The sequence below is a fragment of the Platichthys flesus genome, chromosome 14, assembly GCF_949316205.1.
Source record: "Platichthys flesus chromosome 14, fPlaFle2.1, whole genome shotgun sequence".
Lineage (NCBI taxonomy): Eukaryota > Metazoa > Chordata > Actinopteri > Pleuronectiformes > Pleuronectidae > Platichthys > Platichthys flesus.
The window spans coordinates 20,826,351-20,838,390 of record NC_084958.1 but is presented as its reverse complement, the minus strand read 5'-3'; the positions used below and the strand labels follow the sequence as shown (position 1 = coordinate 20,838,390).

The window sequence follows — 12,040 nt, the reverse complement described above, 5'->3', positions numbered from 1 at the left end:
TGGAGGCATCATTCTATCCATTATTTAGCAGCATTACACAAAAACTAATGGTGGTAGGATGAGGTATGTGTCAGAGAAGATCTCACTACGTTTTTTTTACATTTTTACCAATTGAGAAGGTGCAATTTGGTGCCATTCATGTTATTTATATTTTATATAATTGGCCCTGTGATGGTCTCTGAACCCACCACACACACATATCTACATATCTATAGACAATCATCAATCATGTTGATCTGTGATGAAATATCCAACACAACCTTGTTTCTTGCAGCTTCTCTCTGCAAATTTTTACTATTTTGTGACATTTCTTAAAATAAATGATGAAGTGCTCATTGAAACAACATCCCAGTGATTGATAGTGATCACGGTTGTGGGACAGTTCCAGTTGGTTCATTGATCACTTGGCTGCACGAAGCTGTCATCTCGTCTGGTACATAATCATCCATCATGATCAGAGCAGAGCAGCTGAGGAGGTCGTAACTCTGCCTGCTCTCAAACATCATAGAGATTGTTTTTTAATGAGTAACAACACATCTGTAAGTGCACGTGGCTTCATCACCTCCTCCTGGGAGATTCCTGGAGGATTGAGAGGACGTTACAAAGACGTAATGTTTTGTAATTCATCTTTTTCTGTTTGTTTTGTTTTCACCTCTGGTTATTTCCTGCGAGGGGACATCGTGACTCATTCACAGAATCTGCAGAACTCATGGAAACAGGTTGAACTGAAGTGACTTCAGTAATTGTACTTAATACTCATTAGTGGTTTGATAAAAACCTGGTGTGTTTACTCAGGCTTTTCCCAAACAAAAGGATTCTTAAATGTCAATAACTATACAAAACGATTCACTAGTGCATGTCACAGTATTTGAATTGGGAATGGGAAGGTTTGCTGGTGACTTTCCCCTGAAACACAACAGGAAGCAACATGTCAGGACATGAATCGCTGCCATTTGTTTATCTCTCAGCTTCCTTTTAGTGTTTTTCCTCTTTTGATTGAGTGCATTTAGTAGAACATCCCTAAAAGGGTATTAACAATCAGGCCAACATCTGCCTGCTAACATGCACCTGATTTAGGACTCGCTCTCTCTCTCTGTGTGTGTCTGTGTGTGTGTGTGTGTGTGTCTGTGTGTGTGTGTGTATTAATGAGGAAGATGCTTCCCTGGCCTTTACGCGTGGGGGGCGATAGCATCACTGACGGAACTGCCGGCATTAACACAGTTTTAAATCGACGCCTCTTCACGCTGATCGGCTGGCGAGGATTGGAACATTCTCCTACCTCGTTAGAAACGTCTGGTGTGTGTGTGTGTGTCTGCTGCTGCACGTTCACACAACGAGAACCTGAGGAAACAAGGACACAAGAGTGGTCACTAAGGCAACGGAAACAGGTAGGCAAAGACTGAGAGTCCTGTTGTCGAGTCGGCACGTGCATGTGTGCGTCTGCAGGAAGCGATGCCACACACGTAATATTCTTGGCCGCGGCAGATCAAACGCAGACTCGGGGGTGGGGGGGGGGGGGGCAGAGTTCCTTGAAGGCGGGAGGAGAAGAAGAAGTTCCTCGCTGGTGAGGAGGCCGGGGAGTCCGGTCCAAGTCCTGGAGATTAATTAATGCTCTGACTTGAATGTGGAAGTGGAGGTCACCACCATGGAAACAGAGTGGCTTCCCTGTAAAGCCCAATAGCAGCATCACTGATCTATAAAGAAGCAGCACACACACACACCAACACACACACACCAACACACACACACATTACTAGTTGGTTACTGAGGAATGTGTTTGTGTGCTGGACTTTGTGAAACAGAGGCGGTCAAGCTCGTTAATTTGAACTGTATCACTCACACCTCGCTCAGTGCTGCTGCTGCTGCCTGGTGGAGCAGTGTGGGGGGGGGGGGGGGGGGGGGGGGGGTCATAGTAACACGTCATAGTAACAGGTGCTGCAGCCTTGTCGTGGTTTCTTCATCGTCTCGTGGTTGAAGTCATTTCACCGGAGAGTCTGTGTTTAAAGTTCATTTGTAGCTTAACCTCCTGTTGATACTAACCTACTGATACATTAACACCGGGAGAAACAACGGCTGCACACTGATCACGAGTCGCTTTGAAGTAACGTTGGTTCTTTAATGTGCTAAAAGACAAGTTTTCAAATGAATGTTTTCGCAGCAGAACGGGTGAACCAGATATAAATAAAGCACAAAAACATTAATCATATGTAATCACGAGTTAATGCTTCCTGGTTGTGACAAACCATATCAGCAAAGACTAATGAGTCATCACCGCATTATTCACATATATGGGTGATATGAGGCAGTGGAACATCTGGAGCTGTCAACTTATAATAACAGACTCCTCTTCACGTCTGAGCTGTGGATAGATGGAAATACATCGATGACTCATAGAGGTCATAAGTAAGAAGCCGTCTGCAGTCGCCCTCCGCTGATTGTCAAACACAGCAAGTGAACAAAAAGGTGCGAGTGTGTGTGTGTCTGTGTGTGTCTGTGTGTGTGTGCACAGCAGGTAATGGTGTTCTCATCTCCTGCTGTGAGTCTAAGGTGTCGTCGTCCTCTCTCTCTCACAGTTCCACCTGTATTCAAACTGCTTGAGGAGCAGCTTCTTATCGAGGCTACGTCCATGTTGCTCAGTCAGTTCAGTTCAAAAGCTGCTGTAGAAAACAAGAATACTGAGAGTGAAGTTGTTATTCTTGTGTAGATTGAAGTGGCGGTAATGTTTCCCCTCTGTTCCTGTCCCTGTAGATATGCACCCCCGACCTGGTGGTGTTCCTGGCCTGCACCAACCACCGGTTGAAGGAGCGGCTGCAGAAGCGAGCCGAGCAGCAGGGCCGACCCGACGACAACCCCAAGGCCATCGACCGCCGTCTGACCAACTTCAAACAGAACACCATTCCTCTGGTGAAGTACTTCCAGGAGAGGGGCCTTATTGTCACGGTGAGGCCGCTGGAACAATGACTCCATGTGTTTTTGAACTTGAAATCTCAAGATATAAAGGTCACGTTGGGCGTCAGGTTTGAACCATAGACCATTCTTCCTTTCCAGTCACTGGTTCCGCCATTTTGTGCAATTGACTTCAGTTGGAGTCAGAGTCTGCACAGTAATGATAATCACACAGACTCAGTCTCAAGACCTTTCAACCTGTTTTTATAGCATCAAATAACTATTAAAAACGAATTTATCAGAAATATGTCAGAATAACTCAAAGAATGAAAAGTCCTGAGTGTAGTTTGGTCCATGTTCCATCCTCTAACGTGGAGGAGGCGGGGTTAATGATGTATACTGCAGCCAGCCACCAGGAGGGACTCACACCTCTTCATCACGTCAGGGCGGCTGTCATGTCATCCATCTTTATAAACAGTCTGTGGTTTGGAGCTAGAACCTTCTGTTCAGAGACAGTGCCGACCACTGCACCATATTGATCCAAGAAATCAATATCTAAAGATGACATTTAGGTGTGTGGTGGTTTTGCAGAAGTAATTTATCTCCCTGCTCGGGGGACAAAGTCACCGATCTGTCTGGACTGCATTTCTTGAGCTGCTGATTGTTTTGCAAGCTTGAGGACACATTGTCTGTAGGGACAGAGGACTCAGTGTTAATTAGAGACCATCGGGATCTCCTCTAAACTGTGTGAGTCGGTGCAGAGGGGTATCGGTGGTACGTGTGAGGCGGGTGCTAATGGAGCTATCGGATGCTGTGGCCAACAGGAAGTGGCCGCCCACTCTGTCTGTGTGAGTCTTATCGATTCCGTCTGAGTCTCTGAGCTGCGTCGTCTTCCTCGCTGCAGAGGGAATACTGAATCACTGCTCCAACGTTACTGGGAGGTGTGGTTGTCTCGGGACATTTTAGACTCAAGGACAATCTCCAGCGTGTGTCCTGTAACCAGATGTCCTCCAAGAGAAATTGGTGTCTTCAGGTCACTGAAGTTCTGAAAATTCCCCAAATTCAAAGATATTCTGTCAGTCTGGAAGTTTTATAAGTCTTTGTGTAACATAAAAAGTATGTATGTAATGATACAGGAAATTTGAAGTAGAAGTTACATGAAGAACAGTTAACGGTGCGATAATGATAAATGATCAAACTAGCAAAGGTGAGGGAGAGGAATGTATGAACCTTATTGAACCTTGTTGTCTCATCTGTGTGGGTCCTGCACACCGAGAGTCGCACTCACACTTTTTAATCTCGGCTGCTCAGAGAAAAGTGTTCGTTCCCTCGCGGCTGAATTGTGAGTTACAATTTTGCTCTTTTGTTTGTTGGAGGTGGAGGCTGGCGTTTCACAGCCTCCATCCATATTCATGCCCAGGTTATTATTATTTCATGATATTTCCCAGCAGCCCTCTGTGTCAGACCTGTTTTTATACCAACAGAGTAATGAAAACATTTTAGCTCAGCATGGACCTGGAAGATAATTCTGTGGAGTCGAAGGTGGAGACTACTTTTTAAATCAAAACCCTTGCTGGCTAAAAGCTCCGTGTTTAAAATCACAATGATAAACTTTATGTAAACAGTCGAGCACCTCAGGAAAGAGCAGGAAAACGAGATGAAGGAAAAAACAAACATTCATCGTTTTTCAAAATGCTGATCGGATGTTGTTTGTGAAAAGTCGTCCAAACACCTTCATCCCCAGCAACAACCCCCCCCCCCCCCCCCCCTCCCCTCCCCCGCTCCCCTCGGGGATCCTGAGGCATCCCCAGGTCAGGTATATATATAATCTCTCCAGTGGGTTCTGGGTCTGCCCCTGGGGGCCTCCTCCCAGTTGGGTGTGCCTGGTATAGGCCTCCATTTAAACGGCGCCAAGCCAGGAGGCAGACTTATCAAACGCCTGAACCGCCTCAACTTTCAACACGGGGGGGGGGGGGCTGCAGCTTTACTGGGAACTCCCCCCAGAAAACAACACGAGGACGTCAAGCTGCTAAGAACAAGCAACACAGCACAGGGAGGTTAAATTAGGCGTTTCTTTGTTCTACATTAAAGCTCAGCAGCAGAATTTATTTTTGGACGGATATTAAAAGATTTTCTGGTTATGAGAAGAAAGATGTATTCAGTGTCTTTTAAAAGTCAAGATTGAACCATCATTTAGTCAAAGAGAGATGTCAAAGACATTTGTTCGGGTTTAATTGGAAAAGATGTTTGTGAGTCATCAGCATAACGAGGAAATGAAGACGGCACTGTGTTAGAAGAGGAGCAGATCAGAAGGTCCTGTGCCACATTATTTACAGTTATTATTATTTACAGTACAGTACCTACACACAACACTGGACACTGATAAGATACATTTATTGACCCCAAACACATGACATGCAGAGAAGGGAAATTTGTCTTCTGCTTTTGTCCCATCTGGTGAACATCACAGGACACACAGAGCAGTGGGCAGCCATGCACAGTGCTCAGGGAGCAGATGTTGGGGGAGTAAGGTGCCTTGCTCAGGGGCACTTAGACAGTGGGGATAGAGAGAGTGGTCTTTAGACTTTGGAACAGATCCGGGTGTTGTCCTGGCAGGTATGTTGTATTGTCAACGCGAGGAATCGAACCAGCGATCTTCCAATCCGCCTCTCCAGACCTCCAGAGATACAACACAACACACAATACTACCTGATAACACTTTTAAAAACTACTGGTTAATAGTTTACAGTGTATGGAGTTATGGTTTTCTGTAAGTAGTATATATATATAATGGACCTTTTGAAAAAGACTGCACAGGTTCCTTAGGAAATATGGTTTAAATTGTTAGTAACACTACAATATATCTTTGTGTCAGGTGTTTGCACTTGAACAACTAACTTCCATCCACTGTCCTCCAGTCATTTAGTGCCGCCAGCAGCCGTCCTTAATGAGCTTAAGCACGTTTTTGTATAATTTGTGAACAACATTGCATTTCAGTGTGATCAGGGCATGAGAACACATTTTAAAAGATGAGATTAAATTGCGATGGGATGAGATTCCTCCCATCCGGCAGTAATTATCCCCGGAGAAGGACTCAATACTTCCCTGACTAATGAATTCAATAAACTGTGGGGTAATTGCTTCGGCCTCTCTGTGAAAGGCTTCTCTGAGAAAACACTCCTTTCATTTTAAATGTCAGGTTCAATATGGGAGGACACAACTCCATAAAAGAACGATCACAATGAATCATTACTCCACAAATGTGAAATGTCTAAATTGATAATTCACACGTCTACAAGTCTATTAATTCTAGATGTGTCATTGAATTAACTCAGGAAGTTCTGGCGTCTTGTTGCTCAGCGTTGTCGGTCTTCTGTCATTTTCCTCACGCACGTCAAGTAGTGACATTTATATGTTTGTGCTAAAAGTGACGAAGATGATTTTCAGGTCGGCTGACTCAGCTTCTCGAAAGACACACAAACACACACAGCTGCACAAAACGAAAAACCCGAACCAGGAAATGCAGCGAGGAGAGATAATTGTTTGTTGTGGCCTCGACTGAAGCCGTGTTGTCATTCTAGAAACAAAGGGAGCAATCTAATTAGGTATTCCCTGAGTGAGTTCAGCTCCAGCTTCCTTCCTACATGTCACTGGATGTCACACAGGTACAAACACACAAACACACACACACACTGGTCTCTCCAGGGACGGCTACGCGGTGTGTGTCCATTACTCCGGGAATATAAATGAGAAACAGGCTTATCAGAAAAAGGATGAACTTTACATGAATTGTCTTCTTGTTAAACACAAACACAACAGACCTGAATTTCATAACCTTGAGTTTAACCTTTGTCTATTTCCATTCATCTATTTTTCATCTGTTACGACTCGGAGCTCCACACAGCTTCAAACTAAAGCGTTATACATTGTTGAAGTGTGCAGGACTAATTAATCAATTAATCAATTCTCCAAATTCTCTTCAGCCAAAAGTCTTCAAAAACATCCTATGGATTAATTCATACGATCAAACAGGAGATTTGAAGTTACAGATCACACTGAAAAGAGCTGCAGCCTTTTTACAGAGCAAAAACGGACCTGCTTCATTTAAACACTGTTGCTATGAGTCATGTGTTTCCTGCCTTGAATGGTCGAGCGGTTTTAACTCAGCAAACAAGGTTAAAGTTTGACATAAATAAAGATAAGAACACGAATAATGAAATGTAGAAAAAATATAAAAATTTTCAAAAGAGATTGTTATTAAAACTCCTTTGAAAGAAGCATGTAGCAATGAGGACCTGAGTCTACGTTCAGGTGGATGAGGTTAAAATAAATCTGTCTCTACATTTTTAATTAAAGGCTTTTGAATCCTGTCTGTTGGAACCTTTTTCTAACTGAGCACAACTCATTTGGAACCAGAAACAAGCAGAGGAGAGTATGAACTTAAAACTGATATGCACCAAGGCTAATTGGACAATTAAAATTGGTCCGGTTCATTATCTGGAGCTTCACGTAATTTCACCTGTTCATAGATTTCAGGACTATTTTAATGAAGATCTCTGCGTTATGTCTTTAGAGTGTCCAAAGCCCTATGTTGCAATGTTAGAGATATGATTCCTGGATCAGCCTCCTTTACTGAGCCTGTTTCAATAAACCAATAAACTCCACCCCTCCACCACGTCTCAAGAAAATCAGTTCAGTAGTTTTTGCATAATCCTGCTAAAAGTCAAACAACAATGTGACTGAGGTTCCATGTGTGAATAGCAATTAATAGGAACCTGCCTGAGGAAGCAGGTTTTACAAAGGCCAGTGTGACAGATCTTGTCGCACCATTGTGATGTCATTAGATGTGGTTGTTAGCAGACGGAGAGAAGATGGTTGAAGTGTGGCAGAGTGTTGATGCAGCATTAGTGTTTTTCCTTATTGCAGGAGCACAGGTGCACTTTGCGTTCCGCTCGCTGCAGTGGAAGCTGATTTGAAGGATTCTGCACTGACAGTGAATCACTCTGACCTCAGAGGAGCTTCCTCTTCTGTCCTCCAGATAAATGACGTGAGCAGCCTCTGCTAAGAATAAACGCATTTTACAGAGCCTCTCTCTTTTGGAGTGGAAATAAGTATAGTTTTGTTTTTTTTCCTGCTCTCGATGGTGAAACACGATGAGATGAGAGGAACCTGACGGATTTTTTTCGAATGCCGCGTTCACTGGGGAATCCTCAGCTCAGTCCCCCCCACCCCTGCGCTCCTTCTCTGCAGGTGGACGTCATTGGCCCTCAGGTGCTTAGAGGACTCTTTTCTACACAGTGCACACCAGACAATGGGCGCTATTCTCTTAGGTCACAAGAGGAAGTGTTGTTTGTGGGCTTTTCCTCGTCTTACACCTCTTTTGCACCAAGGTTAGCAGGTACGCAGGGTTCAGTCAAACTCAGGTAGACTCAAAAAAAAAAAAGAGGCTATTGACTCCGCTCCCATTGGCAGGGGAAGAGTTTGCCTTTCTCGTTTCCCCCCCCGGTGAGTCCTGTTTGACTTCAATCACAAACGCACCAGAACCCAACACATCAGAAAACCTTGTGGTCTGGCCAGTGCTGCGTTTTGCACGATGCAGAGAAGAACTTACGTCACGCCAGAAGAGGCACAGCATTGGATCCTAGACTGGTAAAATAAAGAAACTGAATCTAGTGCGTCATGGGAGAGAACACAGTTTCTATTCCCATTGCAGACAAAAGCCAAATGCAAGTGAATGCCAGTGGGTTTCTTAACCAGTGGAAAAGGAGCTTTACATTTGCCTGACCTCCACTCGCACCCCTGACACTCATTTCTTTATGTAGTTTACATGTTGAGTAAAGAACCCTGCTGAGAGCTAATCTGTCAAGTTCCTTTATATCGAATTTCTACATGCACGAGGTCACCTTTTCAGCCGCTCGTCATTTGCTCTGCTGGGAACAGGAGGTCAGCCGAGAAAGGTCGGTTTCAATCAGCGTCGTCCTGATTCACAAAGCCGATTCTTCACGCTCGATTTTGTGAATACAGTTTGTGCAAAGGAAAGTATCTGAACGCCAAAGAATCTGAAAGAGACCGAGGCTAATTAATCTAGTTTTATTAAAGCTTGTGGTGTGTGTGCGTTGAGTGCAAAGTAGCCCGGGTGTGTAGCTCCCAGAGACCAGAGCTCGCTTTTCATGTTTGATCTTATAATGAGTCTCGGTCTGGAAGTCGCAGCCGCTGAACTCTGACCAAAGCACGTCCGTTTGACTTATCCTGTTGTAGGTTAAGGTCGTGACATTTTTTTAAAGCATTTTATTTGACTCCTAGTAAATGCTATAACCTGTACGATACACACTTCCTATATCACTGTTTATAAAGATGGACCACACGTCTCCTCTTCCTCCCACGATTCAGAAATGAATCTAAAACATCCCGGATGCAAACTTTGCCATCTTGTGCAGATGAAGGGATTGAGGTGCGGTAAGGTCCCACCGATACATGCTCTTGACCAATCACAAGAAACCATCTTTGAGAAAAAATGATTTGAAATATATTTTGCCGTTTTAGTCCCATTAACTAACATGGAGGAGGCAGGTTTACCAATATACTGCAGCCAGCCACCAGGGGGCGATCAAGACGCTTTGGCTTTACCTTTGGGAGCTGTTGTGTCGTCCATCTTTATAATAGAGTCTCAATTCAGCCTTAAGGTTTAGATCGTGGGGTTTAGTGGCATCTATTGGTGCAGCTGTGTATTGCAACCAACTGAATCCACAGGGGCCTTCAGGTACCTTCAGATTTGAAAGGTACTTGATGTTCAGGGACACATTGTGACCACTTGTGGATTTAATAATGCTGTGACATGTGACACAGGCGGAAGTATTAATAATAGCACATAAGTGTTCCAGACCCGCACGGTAGTTAGCAGCTGGGAGCCAGTAAACAACAGAAGACATCACATCATAAAAAACACAGATGAAAAACGGAGCAATCAAAAAGCAATCTGACTCCAGAAGGCAGCTTCACAGTGGTCGACACACTTCTTCTTCTTCTTTCCTTCTATCGACAGAACGATCAGATCTCAACGTGGATACATGAGACAAATCACACCAGGAGTAAATGTGATCAGGTGGAAATTCTAACAATTCTGAAATTCTGGCTACAATCTGGAAATAAGGAACATTTTTGATATGATCGATCTGATTCTATTAAAGGAAGAGTGAGGGATTCATTTAATGACAAACAGAGGTCACACAGAAACACACATTTTATTTCAAAAAGCTGGACAATAACATTTTTGTTTTATGATTTTGTTTTTCTTACAGTTGGATGCCGACCGAGATGAAGAGGAGGTTTTCTGTGACATCAGCACGACTGTGGACAACAAGTTGTTTCCTTCCAACGAGCCGGGAGCTGGTGAGATGATCTCTCATTTTACTAAACACTGTGACACCTCCAAAGATTTTCATCTCACCATGATTATCCTGGGCAACGTTACAGCTTTATTATGGGTTTTAATAAAAGTCAGTTTAATCCGCTAAAGGAAAATAAGAGAGAGATTATTATCATTTACCAAAAAGTGTATGTTACCAGCTACCACAGAATGCAACCTTAGATAAAATGTAAAGTTTCTACAGGAAATATTTGAGTCTTAATGATTTAAAAATAATCCTACCATTGATTCAATGTGTGAACATAAATACAAACATTTATATAGAGCAGTTGATGACAGTCTCTGCAGTAGCTACATGGGCTGATACAATGATGAAACCTGATGCAATAAAAACCATCACCAGCAGCAAAATACCATCAGTCCCAGTGGAGAACATCAGGCGGCTTAGAGCCTTTTTTAAAAGCTGCTAATCAATGTGAACACTGCAGCGGGGGGGGGGGGGGGGGGGGGGGTCTCTCCAAAATAGTCCAAATACATGAGAAGGCGGAACAAGCGAAAGAACATCACCCACCAGCTCCCTGGTTACCACAGGAGTTGTCATGGCAACCAGTGAAACCAGTGAGGAACCGACTCAACGAGGTGGGAATCCGTCTCCGATGGTTTGATGGTAACTGGTCCTGACCCGGTGCTGCCAGACGCATCCGAGCTGCCTGTGCTACACTGACAACTGGGGGCGGTGTGGTCTAGGGGGTAGAGTGGTCGTTCTCCAACAAAAGGTTGCCGGTTCAATCCCCACTCTTCCCCATCTGCATGCCGAAGTGTCCTTGGCAAGATAGAGAACCCCTAAATGGCCCCTGGTTCTTTCACAACAGGCTTTGTTTGCCGAAGTGTTTATTAAGCAGAAATCCTCCGGGAGGTCGATGAATGAAGAGTTCAGCGCTGGAGAGAAGTTACCCGACGGGTTTCGGGGGTTTTGATCCGTTTCCAGACTTTGTTGCTCGTCCAAGGACAAAACGGTGTCATGTGCTGCGGGGGTTATAAATCCCTTCTGGATACAATCTTCAGATCTCGGGCTTTATAAATAAACTTGAATTAAAAATCTGCTAGTGTTATCTTTAGTGTCATCACGTCGTGCCACGATCCAAAGGTCGGCACAATCAATCGCAAACTGCTTCAGTGATGGTGCGATGAAGGGAAGAGTCGGCAGCAGGTTTTGCCACGAAACATTAACTGAGATTTAAACTGAGGTTCGTGTCAGGAGGTGCTGAATCACAGCGGGAGAACATATGGTGCCTGGAAACTCTGCTAGAGGAGAAAAATGTGGAGTTATGGTATTGTTATGATCAGGAGAGCTGTTTCCCAAAAATCCAATCAGTAGGTGAGCCAAAGATAACTCCTGAAAATAAATAGAAGGGTTTATAGAAGAGAATAAGAATGAAAATGTATCTGTTCATCTATTTGAGGGACTAATACTAAAGTCAAATTCAACCTTAAATCCTCCAGTAAAGACTTGAACAACTTCTCTCTCAGTGCATCGTGCCGACTCCAGTCTCCAGAAGACTGCAGCTCACACTCCCAGCTCCTCTCGCCTCATGGCTCACACACACAAAGAAGACAGAACAACACAAAGAGCAACACAAACCCTGCAGAGCTTCAAACAACAGCTCCTCATTAACTGGAGAGAAGCCACGGAACCCTCTTAATATTCGCTGAGCCATTCTGGGTGATCGGGCTGGAAAATCTCATTATATTGTGCTTTAAATAAAATATTACTCTCGTAGGAATGAG

The 12,040-nt window shown here is 44.0% G+C and overlaps 1 protein-coding gene across 1 annotated transcript in view; it reads left to right on the top strand.

Moving 5' to 3' along the window:
- Positions 1–12,040, top strand: part of ak5 (adenylate kinase 5) — a 45,873-nt gene that overhangs the window by 14,850 nt on the left and 18,983 nt on the right. The window contains exons 6-7 of the mRNA XM_062403820.1: positions 2,749–2,940; positions 10,185–10,275. Of these exons, the coding sequence (XP_062259804.1) occupies positions 2,749–2,940; positions 10,185–10,275 (283 nt within the window). The remainder of the gene's footprint in view (positions 1–2,748; positions 2,941–10,184; positions 10,276–12,040) is intronic.